The sequence below is a fragment of the Sminthopsis crassicaudata genome, chromosome 1, assembly GCF_048593235.1.
Source record: "Sminthopsis crassicaudata isolate SCR6 chromosome 1, ASM4859323v1, whole genome shotgun sequence".
NCBI classification, from domain to species: domain Eukaryota; kingdom Metazoa; phylum Chordata; class Mammalia; order Dasyuromorphia; family Dasyuridae; genus Sminthopsis; species Sminthopsis crassicaudata.
Genome location: NC_133617.1, coordinates 117,347,409 through 117,371,084, shown reverse-complemented (window position 1 = coordinate 117,371,084; position 23,676 = coordinate 117,347,409). Strand labels below are relative to the sequence as shown.

General features: G+C 36.8%; 1 protein-coding gene across 1 annotated transcript in view; it reads right to left on the bottom strand.

Moving 5' to 3' along the window:
* The window catches only part of EXT1 (exostosin glycosyltransferase 1), a 347,335-nt gene that overhangs the window by 7,733 nt on the left and 315,926 nt on the right, over window positions 1-23,676 (bottom strand). Inside the window, exons 5-10 of the mRNA XM_074266562.1 lie at window positions 19,292-19,424; window positions 16,536-16,654; window positions 14,683-14,778; window positions 10,568-10,657; window positions 4,135-4,295; window positions 2,355-2,526 (exon numbers count right to left, since the gene is read on the bottom strand). Coding sequence (XP_074122663.1) covers window positions 2,355-2,526; window positions 4,135-4,295; window positions 10,568-10,657; window positions 14,683-14,778; window positions 16,536-16,654; window positions 19,292-19,424 — 771 coding nt within the window. The remainder of the gene's footprint in view (window positions 1-2,354; window positions 2,527-4,134; window positions 4,296-10,567; window positions 10,658-14,682; window positions 14,779-16,535; window positions 16,655-19,291; window positions 19,425-23,676) is intronic.

The following is a 23,676-nucleotide window of genomic DNA, read 5'->3' as shown; positions in this document are numbered from 1 at the left end:
ATCAAATTACAATAAATAAAAAATAGATATTTATCAAAACATATTCAATGAATGAAAAAAATCAGAAATTGAAAATATTTAGATTTGTTTAAATTGTGTCTGTTGTGAAAGAGAAACAGTTTACATTATTTTCAATTACTTATTGCCACAAGATATCCAGACAGAGATATAGAGTTGTGTTAAGATGCTATATTTATGTTCAAGTGTAACTCATTGGAATTGACTAAGCCTAGTCAAGTGTTTCTAGACTTATCTGGATTGAGCTATAAAATTTATAAGAGTAGGGTGTTTGCAAAATGAATAATATGGGAATGTTTTACATGATTGCACATATATAACCTATATCAGATTGCTTGCCATCTTGGTGGAGGAGGAAAAGGAAGGAGGGATAGAATTTGGAACTCAAAACTTTAAAATATTTTTCTGGGGATACATAGGTTTATTTTTCTTTCTCAAATTGCCTCCCTACTCCCTGCCTCTTGTCTTTAACACACATACACACATACACACAAAGAATAGCAATTTAAAATTAGTAAGACTTGATTTCCTTGCAAAAGGCATTCCCCTTCTCAAAATACTTGTCCCAAATTCTCACTCTGTGCATCATGTACCATCCTCCTTTTCTTATGATTCAGACAGCATCATTATAGTAGTTAGAGTGGTCATAAAGTCTAAGGGTCATTATTATTTTCTCTTCATTTATCACCTAGTGGAGGCTTATCTACTGACCCTCTGATCAGGACCATAGATTTGGACTAGGAAGGGGACTCAGATGCCATGCACGCTGAGAGTCAAAAGGATTAAATTACTTATATTAAAAAAAAAAAAAAAAATCACACAGGTAGTAAGCAGCAAGGACCTGAAACCAGGTCCAAGGACTTTATAGCTGAAACTTTTCCCCTATGCCCCCAAATTCTGGTGGATTCTAAAAAGATAGATTCCATTGAGCCAGTACTTAAAATCTTTTTTGCTTGATAGGACCTAGGAGAGCATGCTTTGAGAGCTGAGGGTCACCTCAACACTGTGATGAGCAAGGCTTTAATGGAGGACCATTAATTTATCATGTTCTAAATCAGGATCACAAGCATGAGTTAAAAATGAGACACATAGGCAGGGAGTTAAATCTCTAAATCCCATTACTGGGATTGTTAATGATCCTGTCCCAAATTAAGATAAACCGCAATCAGAATGTACCCATAAGTCTATGTTAAAGAAACTGTCATTATCCATGGATCAAATTAACTAGCCACGATACCTCAACATTTCAAGGACCTGTAATTTAATCCATGTAGGCACTTCCTTCACTAAGGCAGACCAAATTCCATCTTTAATGTAATATATAGTCTTATTTAGTATTCCCAAATCTGTGTAACATCCTGTTTCCCTTTGTAGATTCTAAGTTCTTTGAGAACAGAGACTATTTCATTTTTGTCTTTGTATTCAGTACCTGCTATATTACCTGGCATATAGAAGGCACTTAATAAAAGCTTGTTGAATTGAATTGGAATTTCTGAGCATTTGTGTAGACAAATGAAATTCATCATACTGTAGCTATGAGGGTGAACCTCTCAGCTCAGTTAGGATGGCTCTGAGAGTATACTGGGAGACACTCTAGCTGGGTAGGGCAAACTAAAATCCTCCTAGCTTAGTCCTAGAATTTACAATTAATATATGTAAATTAAGATTACAGAATTATCCATTCAGAGTTGTGAGGTCATTAGAGGTCATTTAGTCTAACATCCTCATTTTAAAAATGAGAGAAATGAGGCTCAGAGAAGATGAGAAATTTCCTGAGATCACACAGCTAGAAAGTATTAGAAATAAGATTTGAACTGAGGGCTTCCTGACTCTAAGTTCAACAGATAAAATTCTTGTACTATACAGATTTTGAGACAACAAACGATAGAAACTCTGGAGGAATTATTAAAAGTCTTTTCATATTGTGTCCTATTTCAGATGATAAGTAGCCTTCTTTCTTTCTTTTTTAATTTCATTCTTTCTCTTCCTTCCTTCATTATTCTTTCATTCCTTCTTCCTTCCTTTCCTTCCTTTCTCCTTCCTTTCTCCTCCTTTATTCATTATCTTTCCTTCCTTCTTCCTTTCTCCCTTCCTTCTTTCATTCCTTCCTATCTTTTTTTTTGATATGGTTGGAAAGGAAAGACATATTTTTGGGTCAATCTCATATGTAGATTTAAACTCCCTGAGGTTGTTTAGATTTTGACTTGTTTAATTTGAATCTGTCTTCATCTTCCAACTAGCAAGACCTTGCTAAATCTTAAGAGTTCTTTTACTATGAAAATATTTGAAGCCTCTGTTAATAAGAAAGAGAAAAGTTAAGTTCCAGTTGCCCTCACCTGCCCCATCATTGTCTCTTTATACTGTTTTTTCTGGGTCACTTTGATTGGAGGCAGTTTTGTCACAGCTGACACAAGGAAGTTCATGAGAATGTCCTCACAGTTGGCCAGCTGGTCCACCATATTCTTCAGGCTGGCTGGCAGATAATGAGTGTACAGGTAGTGATAATATCTACAAAACCAAAGCAGAGAAACAGCAATTCATGTGGAGACATCATCTTGGGATGATATGCGATTCACACATACAGAAAAGTCATATAAACCAGCTGAACCCCAAAACAAATCATTATAATTGGCTTGTCATGGATCAAAAACAGGGGTGATGGCTCACCCAGGCTAACATATTTTCAGGTCAAATCTATTAGGGAAGTACATATAAATACTTGAAAATTGCAAGAGGAATAACTTACATGTTATTTATTTACTGTGAAAGACCTTGCTTTATGATTCCATGGATGTAATTTAAATTCAAACCAAATCCTAGCAATATATAGAGCATCTCTTACCCAAGAAATCCATTACATGGCTACCCTTGTCCTTGATATTATGAATATACTATTCTACCACATATGGTCCATAGTACCAATATTTCAAACAGTACAATGGAACTCAGATTGATTGCAGCTAAATAAACTGGACCTTCAATTAACCAGAATTTATTCCCCTCGACTTTGCTTTCAAGACAGAGAAATAAAATGATATCACAAATTTATTTTGGGGAAAAATATACAGGGAGTATTTTGGGCTCAAGTCTATATTTTATATATTTAAAGGACTAAGGCAAAATGATATAATGGAAGGGAAAATTAATTTGAAGAGGACCTGGGTCTTGGCTCTGCTCCTTACTAGTTGCATGACTTTAGGCTAAACTTAAATTCTCTGGGCTTCAGTTTGCATATGATGAATGAAGAGGGATTAACCAAATGGTCACAAAGATCCCTTAAAATTCGAAATCCTATAATCTAATAACTGTCTATTGCCAAATGATATTTGAAGTTATAACAGCAAGGTCCTTAATGATCCTCAGTCATCAAAGACTCAATTATAGTTGGCAATTCCTCCCTTAATATACAGGAAAGCCACAAATTAATTAATAACACATTTTTTCTATCCCTAATTAAAAACAAGTCATTTATATAGTGTTTGAAGGTTAATAAATCACTTTCTTGAAGTTTAATAAAGTATTTCCAAGAACCCTTTGAGAAAGGTAGTCCAAGTATAATTCTCCCCATTTTTCAGATGGTGAAATTAAGATTCAGAATTGAAGTAGTCTGAACATGGCTGTATTGGTAACTGCTGGACTTACTTTAGGTTACTACCAACATGAGGTGGGACAAAGTCCCTCTATCTCCATGGGCCTTAGTTTCTTCATTTATAAAATACGGGAGGTTTAACTAGGTTACCTCTGAGTTCCTTTCTGTCTCTAAACCTATGAACTAATGACTTCTACTGGACTTCTCTTGAAAAGACTGTCAACAACCAAAACTGCAACCATAAAGATAATTATAAATAAACAACAACAACAAAAAAGTCAATTAACTGAAATAACCTATTCCCCAAGCATGCTGGGATTACTATACAAGAAGACAATAAGAAGACAATATGCTAAGAGCTTTCTCTATATACAAATTAGAGTAACCAGGACATCCAAGCTGAGCCAAGAAGTTAACTAATTAACTCCCACAAGTGATCTGAACATAGCTGCCAAGTTTCAGCTCTGACTGCAGCCAGAGCCCAACTTGATTCAACATTCAGGAAGAGCCCCATCTGATTTGCTTACTTGTGGTAAATAGCAGCTCCTGTCAATACCATGGAATAGTCATTCGTCCACTTGGATGTGTAACCCCACCGTTCTTTAGTGTTATCCCAGAAATGACTGCGAGCTGGGTACCCTACAATCCTCTCTGGAAAACTCTGCCATACTGTAAAGGCAAAATCCACCTGCAGGCAAAACACAAGCCAAACAAGTAATCAGCAATGTTAACAAGTGTCAACAAAACATTACCTTCCCTGCTAATTCAGAATGCAAAATCCGGGGACTGTTGCAAAACATTAATTCCATGTATTCATCAGTAAATTAAACTGACTACTTGACATTTTGCCCTGTGATTATGCACATTTTTATGTTTTCTGTTAAAGGAAGCTCGGAGCATTGCAGAGTTGAAATAAAAATTCATAGAGAAGTCCTTGTAGAAACTCAGCCTTCTCAGGAAAAAACCATATTGGTTATTTTTTTTTTTAATTTGTTTTGTTTTGTTTCCCCCCCTTTTGTGGCAAAAGTAACTATCAATTTAAATTGGAAATAAATTTGCAAACACTAATGTCCTGGCTACACCGTCCCAGAATCAATTTAGATTTCAAATAAAATGGATTTTTAAAAATCATTTAAAAAGGGCAAGTCCTAATAGGAGAATTTTAATATAAGGATGACATAATTAAGAATGATAACTACAGTGTTTTTAGCAGGTGAAGGTATAACATAGTGAAATTTAGAAATCATATACAACAAAACCTCTTATAAAGAAAATGCATCTACAATAGTTCCAAGAGTATATAGTAACCTGGCCAATTAGAGTTTCTAAGTAGTGATCTTGCTTTCAAGATTCATTTGTAACTAGTAAATAAAAATGTAAAACCTGGGTCAGTAGGATTATTTCTGGTTCTAAAATGCTACACTCGACTTTGATGTATAGAATGTGTTTAGAAATCATCTTGCAATGTTGCACAGACCCTTGTTTCATGAATAGTGTGGAGTAGTGGGTAGAGCCCTGAACCAAGAGTCAGAAATATTCATTTTTCTGAGTTCAAATCTGGCTTCAGGAATTTACTAGATAATAGTTTCTGGGCAATTCATCTAACACCATTTTGCTTCAGTTTCCTCATGTATAAAATGAGTGTCTTTGCCAAGAAAACCCCAAACAGGGTCATGGAGAGTTGGACAATAACTGAAAAATGACTATTTGTGCCAGAATGATCATCCATGGAATGATGACATATTCTATATGACAGAATGATCACACATTTCCTATTGAGAAGATCACAAGAAGTGTGACTGTATGTCTTTATACAATACACAAATTAAATCATCTCCTTAATTAGCCAGTTGAAGATTTGAGAATCATAGATCCTGACTATGTAATATTCTGGGGCAGACATCAGGGATGACACAGACTTCTTTTTCCATCATTCTCAGTGCTTGCTAGAAGTACTGCCTCTAGAGAATAAATTTTAATCAATGGATTGAACCTTAGAGAGAATGACTCTATAGGACTGATTCAATTTTATTATCATCAAAACGATCACTCAAAACCCAAAGATCAGAGCATTTTACTTGTTAATACAAGCTAACATTTATTAAGATTCTTCTAGGAAGAACCCTTTGGGGAGATTCTGTTTAGAAATATTTTGGAGGTGAGGAAGGGACTAGACCTGTGATTTCATTGGGATAAGCTACTGGTGAAGAAAGAATCTCTCTCAATAGGAGATAATGCTGCACAATGGAAAATATGCTGGATTTGAAATCAGAGGACTGACATAGGTTTGAATCTCAGGTGTGTCATTTAATCCCTCTATGACAACAGACAAGTGAATTGATCTCTCTGGTCCTTAGAGATCAATTTCCTCATCTGCAAAATGAGGAGGCAGGGCTAGCTGAATTGTGGTCTGAAGTCTCTTTCAGTTCTAAATCTATAATCCAATGATCTTCTAGCAGGTTAGAAGCTGTTCTATAACATACAGTATTAAATGGTTGCCTGGAGGCACTGAGAGTTTAAATGATTTCCTTAGGTTTCCACAGCCAGCATATGTCAGAGACAGTACCTGAAACCAGGTCTTCCTGTCTTTAAAGTCAAGCCTCTATTTATTACACCATAATGACTCTCATTAGTAATATCAAACAATCCTATTAGTTTAAAATACCCACTAATATTTAAATATCAATAATAATTCAATTATTGTTACTAACAATTATTGCTATTAGTCATAGTTGAAGTTTCAAAGCATCTTCATGTCTATTCTCTCATCTCATCTTCCCAGTAACCCCACAGGTCAGGCAGGAAGAGCAGCTGTATTTTGCAGCTGAGGAAACAGATTAAATGATGTACTTCATGTAATGGAGGCTTCAATGATGGATGTAGCAAAGGCCAGAAATGAGACCATCTAATGTTTAGCTTTGAGTTCCAGAGATCATACCTACATATAGGAGTAGAATGTTTTAGTAGAAAGAAAAGAGAAAGAGGGGGTCCATCAATGGGAGATTGGCTGAACAAATTATGATATAGGAATAACATGAAATACTATTGTTCAGTAAGAAATGATGAAAAGGATGCATTCAGAAAAGTCTCAAGAAGATGCTATTGAACCAATGCCAAATTATGTGAGCAGAACTGGAAGAACAATTTATACAATAACAATCACATCATAAAAACAAGGACAATGTGGGAATTTGTATTGCTTGGCCATGCATATTTATTACAGAGTTTTGTTTTCTTTTAAAATGAAGTGGAAAAGAGAAAGAAAAAAGAGAGAGAAAGAGACACAGAGAAAGGGACAGAGAGATAGAATGCTTTTTAATTGAAAAATATAAAAATTTTAAATGAAGAACATAAGATCTGGAGTCAAAAAATCTTGGTTTAATGTCCTAGCATTTACTGTTAATGAGAACTAGAACAAGTCACTTAAACTTGATCTATCCTATGAAATAAGGGCAATAATACGTGTCTACTTACTCATGAGGTCATTTTAAGGCTCAAAAAAGATATCATATATAAAGTACACAAAATGTAATGTTACAGAAACATCAGTAGTTATTATTATGATGAGACTGGAAAGGAAGATTAAAGTAAGATTGTGGAAGGCATTAAAAACCAAGGTAAGGGATTTGGATTTATTCTGTAGCAGCAGGGAGCCATTGCAGGTATGTGAAAAGGGACTAGCCTGATCAAAATTGTGCATCAAAAAGATTAGTCTGGCAAGAGTATGCAGGGGAAATTGAAGGGGGTGGGAATCTGGAGGCAGGAGGATTGAGTAGAATGCTGTCATCCTAAACTTTCAATGGATAGTCTAATTCTACTATAACAAGAAAGCTTTATTTACATAGCTTTGAATCAAATGTTGCTTTCAAGAAAAACTTACTTAGGGTAATACAAATGCTTGTATGATGCTCTAAGATTTGCAAAGTGCTTCACATACATATTCACATATATGCAGTTTTGCTGTATTCAGTCATTTCAGTTGTGTCCAAATCTTTGTGACCCATTTGGGATTTTCTTGTCAAAGATACTAGAGTGGTTTGACATTCCCTTCTCCAACTCATGAGAAACTGAGGCAAATAGGGTTAAATAAATTGCCCAAAGTCACACAGTTAATAAATGTCTGAATCTGGATTTGAACTCATGAAGTATGAGTCTTCCTGACTTCAAGCCTGGCATTTTATCTAGCTACATATGTATGTGCATATATAACATGTATGTGTTTGTGAGTGTATATATACACATACAGATGTATGTATAAGCACACATATAAATGCATAGATTCATTTGATCCTCACAATAATCCTGGGAGGCAGGTGCTTTATTTACTGATGCAGAAACTGAGGCAGAGGTTAAGAGGGTAACACAAGGATAAGACTACAAAGAAAGGGTATGAATCCAAGTCTTTCTTACTCTACATTTAACACTCCAATTTTTTTTTCTAGGAATCTAAAGATTGAGAGGCATCATGAGAATCGCCAGTATCTCTTGGGGTACTTAAATCATACAGTCACAACCTCTACATTGTTTCTGGTGTTTAATATTTAAATGGCCCAACATAAAGAGGAAATTATATCAGGCTCATCTTCAGAGAAACATACTCACTATTATCACTTAAAAAAATACTAATTTATGGCCCCAAAGAGAAAGATATAAATTGGCAAGAACTGGAAAGCCCATAGGGGTATTTTTATCACATGGATTTCCTATCATTTTCAAGCTGTTTTAAGTCATTTCAAAGCAAGTTAAGAGAAATTCAGATAAAATTGTTATTCTTGTGATCATTCAGATCTCATCCAGATCATTAGCATATCAAAGAATCAAAGGTCAGCTTAGGGCCCTTTCTCTTAAAAACTGACATCTGTTTTCTTTAGATCACTTGGAACAATTCAGATTAATGTAAATAACTATAAACCAAGTATGCCTAATGTCCCTTCTAGAATGCAATATAAATATCTGTCCTTTTACTAAGGAGAGACATTTTAAAAAGCTGAAAATATTTGGGGGAGGAAGGTTTGCCAAAACCTATTCATGTAAATAAAGGAAAATGAAGCCAAAAATAAATAAATAAATAAAAATAAAAGGAAATTAAAACAAAAGAAAAGAAACCTTCATCCCAGATCATTTTAAGCAGTATTACCACTCTAGTTATCAGCAAGAAGAGCAAACCAGACTGCCAGCCTTTTAAATCTTCATATCATTTTCAACCCACATTGACTTCTAATTACTGCACATACAACAAATGTCCCTCTCAGCATGTGACACAGTGCTTGGGACTGTTACTCTGAGAATAGAATTTGACATGAAACGTGTATACATCACAGAGGCAAAAAGTTGTTGTATCACAGGATACAAAACACCAACCCTAGGAGGGCCATTTGTGTCCTGGGGGATGGAAAGAAGCAGGTAGGAACCAAAAACTCCTGATCACATTTTAGCAACAGAATTTTCAGCATGTGTGACAATGCCATGTTCCTAAGTTACAGCAGTAGTCAAATGGCAATGGGTACCATCCCATATCAGGGATTCCACACATTTTTTCCTCTTCCAAAATTTAGTTGCCCACTTTACCCCTACCCAACATAACTGGCTTCTGGAGCTTCCTTCTTCATCTCAGAAACAGCAATATTTTATCAAGATAGGCCTGAACACTTGTCTTTTCTAGCACTTCGTTATGAAGTCTGTTCAACTCCATCTTATGGAAATCGAAAGCATCATTTGGGCTGTGAAAAGAAGACAGTGGGTCCCTGAGCTCCATCAACAGTGAGTCTTATTGAGAAAGAAAAAAAAAAAAAAAAAAAAAGCCAAAAGATGACTAGTGACTGAATGATAGCAAATGCTAATGTTTAGTTAGAAAGAAAAAGCTTATGAAAGAAGAGGAAAAAGGAAAAGGAAAAGGGGAAAAGAAGAACAAGGTGCAAAATCTCTAAGCTTTTTAGTAGGTACCATTAATAATGTATTTCCAATATACTACATTTTTATATAACTGTCTTTGGTCTCCCCGATGGTTTAAAGAAAGGTTTCAGGGATCAATACTCATCCTAGTTGTAAAAATTGGTTTTCTACAATATCTATCTTTCTTCTTCTTACTCTCCCCCTCATGCTCTCTTTTAGTGCAATCTTATTTTTGGCACAAATATCTGAACATCTGAAAGAGCAGGGATCTCCATCTCAGACTTAAAGTGAAACCATTTGCTCTTGTGTGGGTGAAAGAAAATCAACACTTGTACCAAGGCAGAAATACTGTTTTTAGAACTAGGAATAATGTTCCATAACAGAGGCAGCATACACCCGCACATACATTAAGAAAATTAAAGAAGGGTGGAACTATTTTCTCCGGACAGCATGGTTAGAAGATAATGTTAAATAGACCCCTTAGGGCCCCTCTAGAACTCCCCTGTTCAGGGCCCAACTCCCCTGCTGACAGCTGGGTCATTTAGAAATAAACTAGGAGAGGGCAGAGAGAAGGGAGGCTGGGCAATGCAAATGAGGAGCCAATTAACACCCATAACAAAGAAGGAAAGGCTCTTGTAGGGGCAGGTAGTAGCAGGGCCATTGACAGAAGTATGATAGGTTGAAAAAATGACACTGTGGGAAATTTCTAAAAAAAAAAAAAAATCTCTTCTTTCCTGAGTCAGGAAAGCAGTGTGACAGAAACCCCTGGGTAGATCAATGCAACCACTCAGAAGAGTTTGCCTCTAAGCAACTATAATGATCAATCTGGATGGGACACTCCTTCCTCCCTTTTTGTAGCTATATGAGGGAGGGGGGTAGAGGGCTGTAGGTACAGAAGGCTGTATACACTATTGAACAATTACTTTGCCAACTGCTTTTGTTTCACTGCTTTTCTTTGATATTCACTGTGTATGGTAGACATACTTAAAAATAATTGTGAGGTAAAAACGAAAATCATCAAAACTCTTAAAAAAAAGCGTGTCTCTTCAGATAATGGACATTACTCACCTCAGTAGTTGAAAGCACGGTGTCTTCATCAAGACTTAAGACTGCATCTGTGACAATGTTGTCGTAGGGCAGAAAACGACTGCTCATGACCTATGTATGAGGTGGAAGAGTGAGAAAGGGGTAAGAGAATGGTCTCAGCTTCATTATCATTTGGGGAGGGGGTCAAAAGAGAGGAACAACCACACTTTCTTTAGCAGGCAGACTCGCCTTCATTTGAGCCTCTCTTTCCTTCCCCCCAAAGTATATCATAACTTTTTGTATCTATTAAAGAGCACTGCCTAGCACAGCATCGGAAATCTGTCATTTTCCATTAGTGTGGCAGTCAGCTTAAATATAACTTGTATCCCAGGAATTAGAGAATCTTCATATCTCAAGAATTAGAGGAGATCTTAAAGGTGAATTTGGAGCCAATCTTCTTCTAAATATGCTGCCTATTTATGAATCTCACACTAGTCCCACTGATACCCATTTGGAACATATTTTTAGGAATTAGGTTGAAAAAACAAAAACAAAACCAGAACCAAAAACCATTTTCTAGCTTCCTTGTGGGCAACAATTCTATTCTTTGATCAAGAAAGAAGAGACAAAGTATGCAGTCTTCAAAGTCTCTATAGTTGGGAACTCTTAAAGTGTTCAATATGGCGGAAAATGGAACCAAAGAAAAGAGGGAAAGGAAGAGAGGAGGAAGGAGAGATGGAGGGAGAAAGAGAACTCTAATGATCATATAAATTCCTATAGTATACTGAGAAGCAATGAACCAATTTCATCCTACTTAAAAGCAGACCAAATTTTACTTAAATCTAGACTAAAAGCTGGCTAGCCTCTAAGTATCATCTAAGAAGTTATTTTCTAGTTGATAAAACCCCTTGGCAGGGCTTAAGACTTTAAAAAATGTGAAGTGTCCATCAGAACCCATCCCTGTGAGTTCAAGGATTGTGTCTGCAGCTTTATGGTTCCAGGGGCTGTTTTTCCACATTGGTCAACTGGGTCAGGTATTTTGTTTCATTTTGGGGACAGGGTTGGTTCCCTTTTCCTCGGGCTTTCAAAATGAAATAAAAAGAGATCACTATTATTACATATGCATTGGTCAGAAATTACAGCCCTGAAGCACTTTCCTGATACTATTTACATGTCCAGTGACTAAGGCAGAAACCATTGGCAGCCAGCTTAACACTCTGATCTTTCCCTTGTTAAGCCTACAGGGGAAAACTGAAAAGACAAGACCATAAATCCACAATTGGATTTTGCAGTCAAAGCAGCCAACACATCAATTTTGAATTCAAGGCCAGGCACCCACGTTATAAAGTGGGAAATGGGGAGGGAGCACGATCTCTCTCCTTTTGTCTGACCTATGCTGATTTAAAGGATGTAGTTTCCTTTCTTAGCTTCGTCAACAGAGGGCACTATTAGTTGACCCAACCTTCCCCATCTTTCAGCTGCACGGGTAACAGTTAATCTCTTTCTAAAGGCTTTGGCACCAGGACCTTCCCAAAAGATGAACTACAAGCAGTGAGTCAGTCAATAAGCAATTATTAAGTACCTACTATGTGCTGGGCACTGGGCATAAAAGCATACATATATATATCAGCACAAGGTAGGGACCAAGGAGGAATCCACAATAACTGAAAGATGAAGAGATTACTTTAGCAGGTGGGAAGGGGGTGAGAAAGAGGGCAGGAAAATGGGGAAGTAAGGATTTGAGAAAGGCTTACTCTGGAGCCAGGACTTAAAGAATGAGAAGGTCCTAAGCAGGTAAAGATGAAGACAAAGTACATTCTAGGCATAGAGATCAGTCTGTGCAAATGTAAGAAAGTAAAACAGTGCATGGAATGCTGAGTTTGGTGTTCAAATACACTCCCCTAATCTTGGAGTCTCAGTTTCCTCATCTGTAAAATGTTGTTGAATTCATGACCTCTAAGGTCCAAGTCTAAATTTATGAGCCTATGAAGTTGAGATCAGGAAAGAGGTATAAGGATGCATTGTCTGAAACAGTTTTATAGATTTAGAACCAAGAGGGACCTTGTCTTTTTTTTTTTTTTTTTTTTTTTTTTTTTTTTTTTAAACAGATAAGGAACCAAAGCTAAGACTGGTCAAAATGACACGTGGGAAGAAGCAATGTGAACAAAGGCTGGAAAAGCTGATGGACACCAAACTGGAAGTTTGGAAGATTAAATGTTATACTTTTAACATTGGATTTTATCCTACAGACCAGAGACAACCATTTAAGATTCTTGAACCAGGGAATAATATGATGAGATGTGAATTGGAAAGGTAACACTGGTAGCAGAATGAAGAATGGATTAAAACGAGTAGAAACTGGAAGCAGGAAGACTCGCTAGAAAGCTATTACAATAGTCAAAGTTAGAGGCATGAGAGACTGGATGAAGTTGGAAATGGAGAGCATGAAAAGAAGGGGACAGGTGGAAAAGACAACAGAAGTGGAATCCACACAGTGTGACAACCATAGGATTTGGAGAGGTATGGGAAAGACAAGCATCAAAGGTGATTGAGATTTTGATAATGTGTGATTAGAAGGATGCCCTGCTATTGATAAAAATAGGGAAAATGAGACAAGGGATAGATACAGAGAAATTGATGAGTTCAGATCTAACCATGGTGAATTTGAGGCACTAACAATAGATTGAGGTGGACATATACAAAGACAGATAAAGGGAAAAATAATGACAATTGGCATTAAAAAAAACTATTACATTTTTAACATACTTTACATATATTATCAACTCTTAGCCTCTTAATAATTTGTAAGGGAGATATTGCATCTTCCCCATTTTATGGATGGGAAAACTGAGGCTCAGAGAAGATAAATATCCATAGGAATGCAATTAGTAAGCTAGGTTTTTTTGACTATGGGTTCAGAAGCATATCTATTATATCATAAGGCCTATTAAAATGGGGGGGGGAAGTTTAGGGGAGAAACTGGGCTTGAATATATCTAAGAGTAATTATTTAAGTCAGGTGAGCAGACAAGACATCCAAGACATTTTTCAACAAATGGTTATAGAAATAACCATAGGCTTCAGTTATGCAACAATGGAATCAACACAATATCTCTATAGATCTTTTGAATCATTTCCACTTGAATTGTCTTGGGAAGATAAGATATGGGATACTGGAGTCCTTCCTCAAGCTGAGCTGCCAAGCATTCAAACTCTACTTAAGACAGTGTAACTCTAATAAGCGGGTCACATTTTTTTGAATGTCAAATGCATGTTTGCTCCTAAAGACCATTTTTTAAAAAGAACTCATATAAGGCAAGCACTCGCACAGAAGTCAGAAGAAACAATTCATAGACACTCTCAAGCTCTCTTTGAACAACTGTGGAATCAATTGTGAGACATGGGAGACAATGGTAAAGGTCCATCCAATGTGGCCTGCCTACATCAAGGAAGGCGCTTTGAGCAAAGCAGAATTGCAATAGTTCAAAACAAATGTGAGATGCACAAATTTTGAGACATCTTTTCTCCAAATGTTCATTCAAACTATCAGTACAGGATCAGCCATAGTCAGCCATAATGTACATTGACCCTGATAAAGTGATACCATTTTGGTCTGCTTTGAGTACAAAGGACTACAACCCTGGCAAAAAAGTGATGAGGGCCTGAGCTAGAAGTCAGAGAGGAAGGCATAGACTAAATTAATGGATTAAATCCCATTTGGTTATGTGAGCTGAACAAATGAATCCATGATCAAGAAGCCTACCGCATAATTCATGAAACATACTTCCCTTCTCTTGTCCCAGAGGTAGGAGGCTACCAGGGCAGAATGCTGTATTCATGTTTTAACAGGATCACATTTAATCAACCTTTTTTGTTACAAAGGAGGATTCTATTCTTGGGATGGAAATGGGAAAAGGGAGGGTGTAGCTAGGCTCTTCCAGAACTGATTGATCAAAAAAGAAAAGCCAACAAAACAAACAAAAAAAACCCTTGTCGTCCTGATGGTCATTCTTAGGGTGATAGGACTGATTAAGAGGAAGGGGCTAAGTCACATAGCAGCCACAGAGCAGTAAAAGGCCAAGCAGAAATGTAGGGGTGCAAGGATGGCATGAGCTCACCCTATGGAACCCTCCCACCATTTTTCTGAAGGCCACCTACCTTGCTTTCTCCTTCGATGACAATGACAGGCACGGGAGTGGCAGGCCAGCGGTGTTTGGCTGGCAGGGGTTTGTCACAATTCCAAAGAACTATAATCTGAAATGGAGAGAGTGGTTCATTAGATATCTTGATAAAAACTGGCTTAGGACACAAAGACTCATTTTATTTATAAAGGGAGAAAATGAAGTCTGGAGATTACTACAGGAAACAGAATAAGAGCCTTCAGAATTGGCTTTAAAGGAGGGGCAGATAATCCACAAGCTCTTCAGTATCTTGTCATTTCAAGAACAAGAGAGAATGGAAAGAAATGGCTTAACTTCTAGAAAGGGTGACTATTCAACTCTTAATGTAGGGGAGGGGAGAAGGAAAGGATGTGATTTCATAGCAATCAGTTCTAGATAATAAGTCATTTTTAAGTGCAGCAGCTAGATGGTGCTATGGATAAAATGCTGGGCTAGATTCAGAAAAACTTGAGCTCCAAATCAGCCTCAGACCCAGGGCCAGCCATTTGACCCCTCTGCCTGCCTCAGTTTCCTCATCTGTAAAATGGGGATGTTGTGAGGATAAAACAAGATAACAACTGTAGAATGCTTTGCGAATCTTGAGGCACCACATAAATGTTAGCTACTATGTGAAATAGGTAGTATAAGCAATATTATTAGTCTTATTTTAAAATCCAATGCTGTTTCCTTATGGTAATGTGAAGGTAACCCTGGGTTCTTACCTCCAAAAGGCAAGTCTTACCAAGCTGGAATGGTACACTGAGGACCAGATTAGTAAACTTCAACAACGAATCCCACCCCAGTCTGGGTTCAGGATGATATATTTTGGAGTCACAGAAAAGCAATTCTGAAAGACCTTATACTAAGTCATAAACAGGGAGGTTGCATCTTGCATGGATGAAGGGTTTACTCATGTCCATGAGCTTAGAGACATGTCATTTTATAGATGTGAAAAATGAGACTCACAAACCATGAGTTAATGAAAAGATGCTAGACAGGGAGTCAGGAGATCCTGTGTCTACAGCATCTATTAGCTTACTAGAAGTAATTATGGACAAACCACTTTACTAATCCAAACCTCAGTTTCCTCATTGTAAAATAGGGCTGATGATATTTGCACTGCCCATCTCCTAGAGCTGTTGTCAAAGAAAACACTTTGTCAATCCTAAAAAGCACTACCTAAAAGTAAGCCGTTAAAATCATTACCATGCAGTGACTTTGCCCAAGGCCATGTAACTAATAAATGTCATAGCCAGGAATGAGTACTTGATTCCAAGTCTACATCTCTGCCCATATTAGTATCCAGTTATTGAATACTTCCTGTTGGAAACAATTGGCCATTTGATCAATTGTATAAACTTTGATTTGGGGCCTTCAAGGTGTAAAGTAGGGTGCTAGACACTTGGGGAAATTTGAAGTACAAGATAAGAGTTCCAACTCCCAAGCAGTTTACCAGCAGTCACTATGGCTAAGAAAGGAATCAGGAAAGCAGAGACTTCCTCATGATCCCTGGGGTCCTTTACTATCTCCATCCTTCAACTCCTCCCAGGACTGTCTCAGTGGCTGTTATCTAATCATTTAAAGATACCACTATTTGCCTGATTTCTGGAGTGTCTTCCCCATGGAGTTCTACCTCACCCTCCCAACAAGACATGCCAGATTTCCCAGGTAACATCAAGAACCTTAAAGAGAATTCGAATTAAATCAAGAGCTTGAAAGGAGAAGGCAGTTAACAAGGTATAAGAAGATCTATTTGGGAGAGCAGTGTGATAGAAGATGGGGAATGTCCTTTTGGAAAGGAAGAGGGGTTTTTAAAAAGCCAGATGCTGTTTAGCAAATGTTCCCACTCACCTGGGCACAGTACTGAGACTTGGCTGCAGCAACTAGGAGTTTCAACACTGGCTGAGATTGAGAGACCAAGGGGGTCACTGCATGGATGACTGCAGTAAATTTGGAAGGGGGCTTTAAACCTGAAATGAAAATCACAGAGCTACTGAACAAAGCACTCAAAAACCACAGAAAATTTCCTGCCCTTCTCCCCATCTTCCCACATGGATCCACTCTAGCAAAACATTCCTTTGGGTATAATTCTCCTTTGCCTTTTCTCTTTTACTAGGGCAAAGTTGTCTATTAACCACTGCTTAGTTGTGTCTGTAAAGAAGGAAACTTTTTTTTGGTAATCCTACCCCACTTGTTCTATGCCTTTCCATCAACTTGGTGGAAATTGGCTTTCTTTCTGTGTTCCTATTCTCAGGAATCTAATACCATTCCCATATAAATATCTATTCTCACCTCTATGTGAATGTGGGTAACTGTTTTATGTTCTTTAGGATATTTGTAGAGAAAAACTTTCTAATCATAGAAGGCTTTGCCAGCATTGAAAGTATTTTAGGTGTGTCTCATTGCACACAGAATAAATGGGAAAGACACTACATCTTTGTGAGCAGTATAAACAAGATTGCTGGAGGGAAAAAGAAGCAATACCACAAGTCTTGATGAAGTTTAACTTGTAATCTTCTGAAACATTATGTGACCAAGCCACTTTTAAGCACATTGCTAAATAATTTAGTATCACCTAATTGCACAAAATTAATAGTCTAATTATAAATGTCTTTTCATTTGAAAGTGATATGGCAAATAGGTAGCTTAGCATAGTATCTGGTACCTAATAGCTACTTAACAAATGTTTACTGATTAGTTGACATTTGAATAGATAGAGCATTTATTGAGTGCTTACAGTATATTATACACTGTGCTCTTCATCACTTCATCCCTTGGCTCCTGGAATTTTCTCTGACTATATCCCAGATTCTCTCTCATTTCTAAAGTTTACTGGCTTCCCCAGCTTTCTTTAAATCCTAACTAAAAATCTTATCTTCTACAGGAAATCATTCCCAATCCCTCTTAATTCTAATGCCTACTCTTTAATTATTTCCTATTTATCTTGCACATAGCTTGTTTGTACATTTTTGGATACTGTCTCTCTCATGAGATTGTAGCCTCACTGAAGGCAGGGATTCTGTTTAACCTTTTTTTATTTTTTTTATTTTTTTTTTTGTATCACTTATTGATAGCACACCTATCACACCTTCTATCACATAGTACGTAATTAAAATTTGCTTATAGAATAACTTGACTATAATAAGAGCTTGGAATAAAGAAAAAAAAATCATCCCTATGTTAAAGGAATTTGCATTTTAATGGGAGAAAACAACACATAAAATGAAGCTGGAAAGTGGGTAGGCAGGGAGAGAATATTCCCACAGAGTAACAAAAGTAACTATAAAAAAATGGATAAATTGTATTTTTTATCCATTTTGCTACAACTACTAATCTCTCTTGTGATTTTATTTTTATTATTCTTAATAGTATTGAAATGGCACTTTTAAGGTTTTCAAAGCTCTTTAAATGTATTATCTCATTTGACACTCATGACAAATCAGAGAAGTAGAACCTATTATTATCCCCAATTAAAGATAAGGAAACTGAGGAGAGCAGAAATGACTTGCCTAACATCACATACCCATGCCTTCCTGACTCCAGGTCCAACACCCCATCTACTGTGCCACTATTTTCATTAAATCAACTATTAATACTTTCATTCTGTGATTTTCCTATATTTCTGTCGCATTTATATTATTGTGTTTGCTAAATATGTAAGCTATAAAGATGGAGTTATAATATGAAAAGAAATGTGTATAATCCAATGCATTAGTCTTTTTGGCTAAAACATTTCTAAATAGGAAGTTACAATAGTGATTCTCAAATGGGAGGGAGAAACAAGGGAGCTGAGGGGAGAGGGGGAGAGAGAGAGAGGAAGGAGAAAGAAACAGACATAGAAAGACACATACACAGGAGAGGAGAGAGAATGAGAAAGAAAGAATGAGAACGTGAAAGACAGAAAAAGAGAAAGAAAGACAAAGAAATAGAGACAGAAAGACACACAAAGAGAAATTTCTAAGGGATCTGCTGAAACTAGAAATACAGACCTCCAAAGAGACTTTGTCTCAAACAACAGAATGACTTTTTGCATGGTCTCTTCCTTCAGTCGCATTAGTTCAACCTCCATTATCACTTTATGCTCCAGTCTACCTTCCCTTTTAGCACTTCTCTAAATGAGAGCCCTTCTTAAGACCACTTTTCTTTAGTACAGAGGTGTCATGGGGACAAGGGGATTATGGAATGAAAAAACAAAACAGCAGAGAACCAGTGCCCTACAATGCTATCACAAGTGAGTATCACAAATGATCAGTTATTGTAGTGTCAGACTCAAGACTATTCAGAAATCTGAGTGAATCTCATTTCACATGATTATAGATTTAGAGCTAAAAAAGCCCTTGGAGGCCATGGAATCCAACCCTCTTATTTTACAGACAAGGAAACTGAGGCATCAAGAGAAAGTAACTAATACTAGTATAGCATCATACAGTTAGTGTCTGAGACAGGATTCAAACTCAGGTCTGATTCTAAGTCCCGTGACTTAGAGATCCTCTAGCCCATGATTTGATATGCTACTACCAAAACTAACCCCACATGTCCATTCTCAATAAAAATGGTAACACCATTGGGTTTTAATTCTGGAAAGAATTGCAGCACAATTCACTTACCTAGATTAGCATAGTAGTAAGGGAAATCTCCCAGATACGACGAATACTGTGGCAGTACGAACAGCCCTCCAGGATGTTTGTTCCATATTAAGCTGTTACGTGATATGTGCTTGAATATTCTGTCCTGAATAATCTGGGAAAGAAAAAGCAGAGCCCACTATTAATAAACAAAGAAATAAAATAAAAAAAGACGCTAACGAAATATCAGATTAAACATAACATTTACTTAACTACTACCACAATCCTTCAAATAATGCCTTTAAACAATAAGAAACTCACTATATATTTAAACACCAAGCACAATAAAAATCACAGGAAAATTATAGAATTTAGAGGTTAATAAGTCCAACCTCTTCATTTTCCTCATGACAAAATTGAGACTAAGATTGGGGAAAGATTTACCCACACTCATTTAGGTATTAAGCTGGGATTCAAATTAACTCTTTGATCCTAGTCTGCCTCCATATCTGGTCTTTGTGCAGTCATGCTGATTACAGAAGCATTTCCCATTGAAGGTTTGGACTCAGTTGGACACCTCCTTCCCTCAGCACAGAATCAGAGGGTTGGAAGAAAGTTCAGAGGTCATCTAGGACTACTCATCACTTTTAGAGATAAAGAAAATTCAGACCAGAGGAGGGAGGGTCTTGTTAAAAATGTAAGAGCTTGCACTAAAATCCAGTTTTTCGGGATTCCAGACCAGGATTCTTTCAAATAAACTTTGTAACTTCACCAGCATTTTTTGCCCCCTGTAATAATTCAAGTTCAACTATATTGTGTGCATTGGAGATGTGAATAGAAGATATATAATGATTGTCATCCACATTGACAGTCACAAAAACTAAATAGGACACTCAAATGGTTTGCTGCTTCTAGTGCTTTTTATATTAAGGGGAATTCTAATAATGACACCAGCTAGCAATTATATAGTACTCTCACCTTACCTTTATTATCTCTTTTGATCTTTACTACAATCTTGTGAGGTAGATACTATTATTATCTCTTCTTTATGGATGAGGCAACTGAGTTCTAAGGAGGTTAATGTTTTGTCCAGTTTCATAAATCTAGTTAAGTGTCTCGGGCTGTACCTGAACTCAGGTCTTCCAAACTGAGTCTAATACCCTATCTATTGTACCACATTGATACCTCTATTCTAGTTAACAGAGAAGGACTTCTGGTTACCAAAAATTCCTTTTGCTTTCAAATAACTTCTCAAATTAATTGTTCTGCTCTCTCATCTTAGTAAACGACTCATTGAAGTGAACAGGACCAAGAGAACGTTGTACATACTAACAAGATTATGAGAAGAGCCAAAAAGACTTGGCTCTACTCAACAATGCAGTGACTCAAGACAATTTCAATAAACTTGGGATGGAATATGCCATCCACATCCAGAGAGAGAACTCTGAAGATTGAATGTGGATCGAAGCATGATATTTTCACCTTTTTTTTGTTTCTTTCTTTCTTCTAGCTTTTTCCCTTTTGGTCTGGTTTTTTTTTTCTTACACAACATGACAAATGTGAAAATATGTTTAAGAGGATTGCACATATTTAACCAATATTAGATTGCTTGCTGTCTTTGGAAGAGGGGAGGGAAAAGAAGGAGAGAAAAAATTTGGAACACAAATCTTATAAAAATCAATGTTGAAAACTATCTTTATATGTATTTGGAAAAATAAAATACTATTCGGGGAGGGGGAGACACACATCACAAATGAATCTTTCCTCTATACCTGACAAGACACCTATATTCATATAAATAAATACAGGGATAGAAGGCATAGAGAGAGTCAAAAGAATATTAAGCCCAAGATATACACCAGAAGCAATTTTTCTTTTTGTTATTTTATGAAAAAACTGCAAAATCTGGTTATTCACCTTTCAATTTCCTGTCCTTGGCAAATATAGACCCCCACAGGGATTTTAACTATGAGAAATGATGCATCATTTTCTTAGTATACTCCTCCTTTCCCAAAGTTCAGAGGACAATTAGCATAGGATTAGGTTTTCTGGACATTGGGACTTTGCAGATCATTAGATTCTACAATTGGAGTCAAATGTTTTCCACTAAAATTGTTTATCAGCCATGAGCCTATTTGCTTCATTCTAAGGTCTTTGCTCCTTGACTTTCAAACTTTTGTAATTATATCATTTACACAATAAAGTAGTTTGAAAATAATTAACTTAATAATGCCTCTCAGCTTCAGCAATCTATTTGTAATTTTTATTAAGGGAAAAAAAGCAAACCTAAAATGAATCTTTGCCATTTCAGACACAAATTACTTTCTCTTTCAAGGTTCTGTTTGATACAATGAGATTTAAAGTATATTGTTCAGTTATTCAGTCATGACTGACTCTTCATGAATGTGGAACAGAGCATGCAAAAATTATCCATAAGGTTTTCCTGGCAAAGATACTGAACTGATATGTCATTTCCTTCTCCGGTGGATTAAGGCAAACAAATTAAATCACAGGGTCACACAGTTAATAAGTGTCCACAGTCATGTTTGAGATCAGGTCTTCCTGACTCAAGGCCCTGCGCCCTATCCATTGAGCCATTCAGCTGTTTCTGATTTAAATTATATCCCATTGTCATCATCCCCCCCCCCCCCCCAGGCTGGGGTTAAGTGACTTGCCCAGGGTCACACAGCTAGGAAGTGTTAAGTGTCTGAGAACAGATTTGAACTGGGGTCCTCCTGAATTCAAGGCTGGTGCTCTATCCACTGTGCCACCTAGCTGCCCCCTGTCATCATTTTTCAAGGTGATCATTAGTCCCGACTCATCTCCCACAATAACTGGTGCCATAACAAGTATTACTTGTTTTAATAAATCAATTGAATTTAACATTCATTTTAAAGCCCCTACTATACTAGTTAGGTAAATGAAACCACAAATGATGGAGCAGGGACTTGCCCTCTCCTCAAAGTGCTGACGATCAACCTTAGGGATACTCTCCTACAAAATCCTCCTGTTTTTCCATTTCTTGAGAGAGAAAAGGAAAGTAAATATAAGTAGCTAGAAGACTAAGTTGGATGGTGTTGAATTTAGTTTTTTCTCAGACTAGTTTGTTAAGTACATGTTTTTGGACAGACGTTTCAATTTTAAAAAAAATTTTTTTTTTTTTTTGCACTGAGTTACTCTGAAATATTTATCTTTAGTAAAAAAATAAAAAACCTGAGCTATGACTATGTGTGCTTCTTAATTATGACATTTATTGATGAAGGGTAGGGTTTTTAGTTACTAGGGATTCCAATTCTTTTTTGAATGCAGTTATATCCCAAACCATAAGAGATTTCACTGTCCACTTCATGATTTTAATCTGCGTCCTTGTCTCTTCTCACCAAATTCCCTTATCTGGGGAAAGTAGTCACTCACTCATAGAGGTTTGAACAAAGAGCCACAGAGTGAATTATCATTTGCAGGAAATACAAAAGGCACAAAGCACAGTGATGTCACAAAGGAGTTTGTCATTCACTTTGAATTTCTGGATGGCACAGATCTTACTGTTCCAGATGGCATTCACAATTTCATATCAGTGTGGTTATCTCTCAGGCTTCAAGGACCAAACAAACTAGATATTCTTCACAAAGATGAGCAAGCATTCTCTGCTCTCATCATAGAACTTGGGAAAAGATTATACTATGCTGAAGAAGGCATACGTGTCTATACACACACTTACTTTCCTGTACCTGCCCATGTAGAGCAAAATACACAGGGGATTTTCTTTCTGTTAGAGTCCCAAGAGGCCCTGCCAATGATGATATCATTTCTTATTTATGTGTGTGTGTATATATGATTTGGAAGACTTAGGTGTCTCCAAATAAAGTACAAAGCCTTGAGAGCACTGAATATATTTCATTTGTTTTCTGTACTCTTAGAATCTACTATAGTGTCTTGCACACAGGGCTATGAAATTAATGATGGTTGGATTTGACTGGGGAAGAGATCTCAATTTGAAGTCAGAGGATCTGGACTGAAATGTTGGCTTTGCTTAAGTAAATCAATTTATCTTTCTGGGCCTCAGTTTCTTATTCTATAAAATGAAAGAACTGAATTAGATGGCTTCTAAAGATGCTTCCATACCTGAGATCCACAGTTATGAAACTAACAATCCCTTCTTTTTGTAGCTACACTTGTTTCTTTAAATAATAGATTCTACAAGAGAGGATGGTGTTATTTCAGATGCCCCTGACTTGGTCATCTGACTAGCAGAGTGCTGAGTTTCACACACACTGGGCTACCATATGCCATCTTACTCCATGCCAGTGCAATCTGCTGTTCTTGTGTCTCTACATCACACTGATTGAGTATTAAAAAACAAATTCCATTGTGTGAATATTACAAAACAATGACAGCAGATACCAGAGTATGCAGTGTTTAGTGATCTA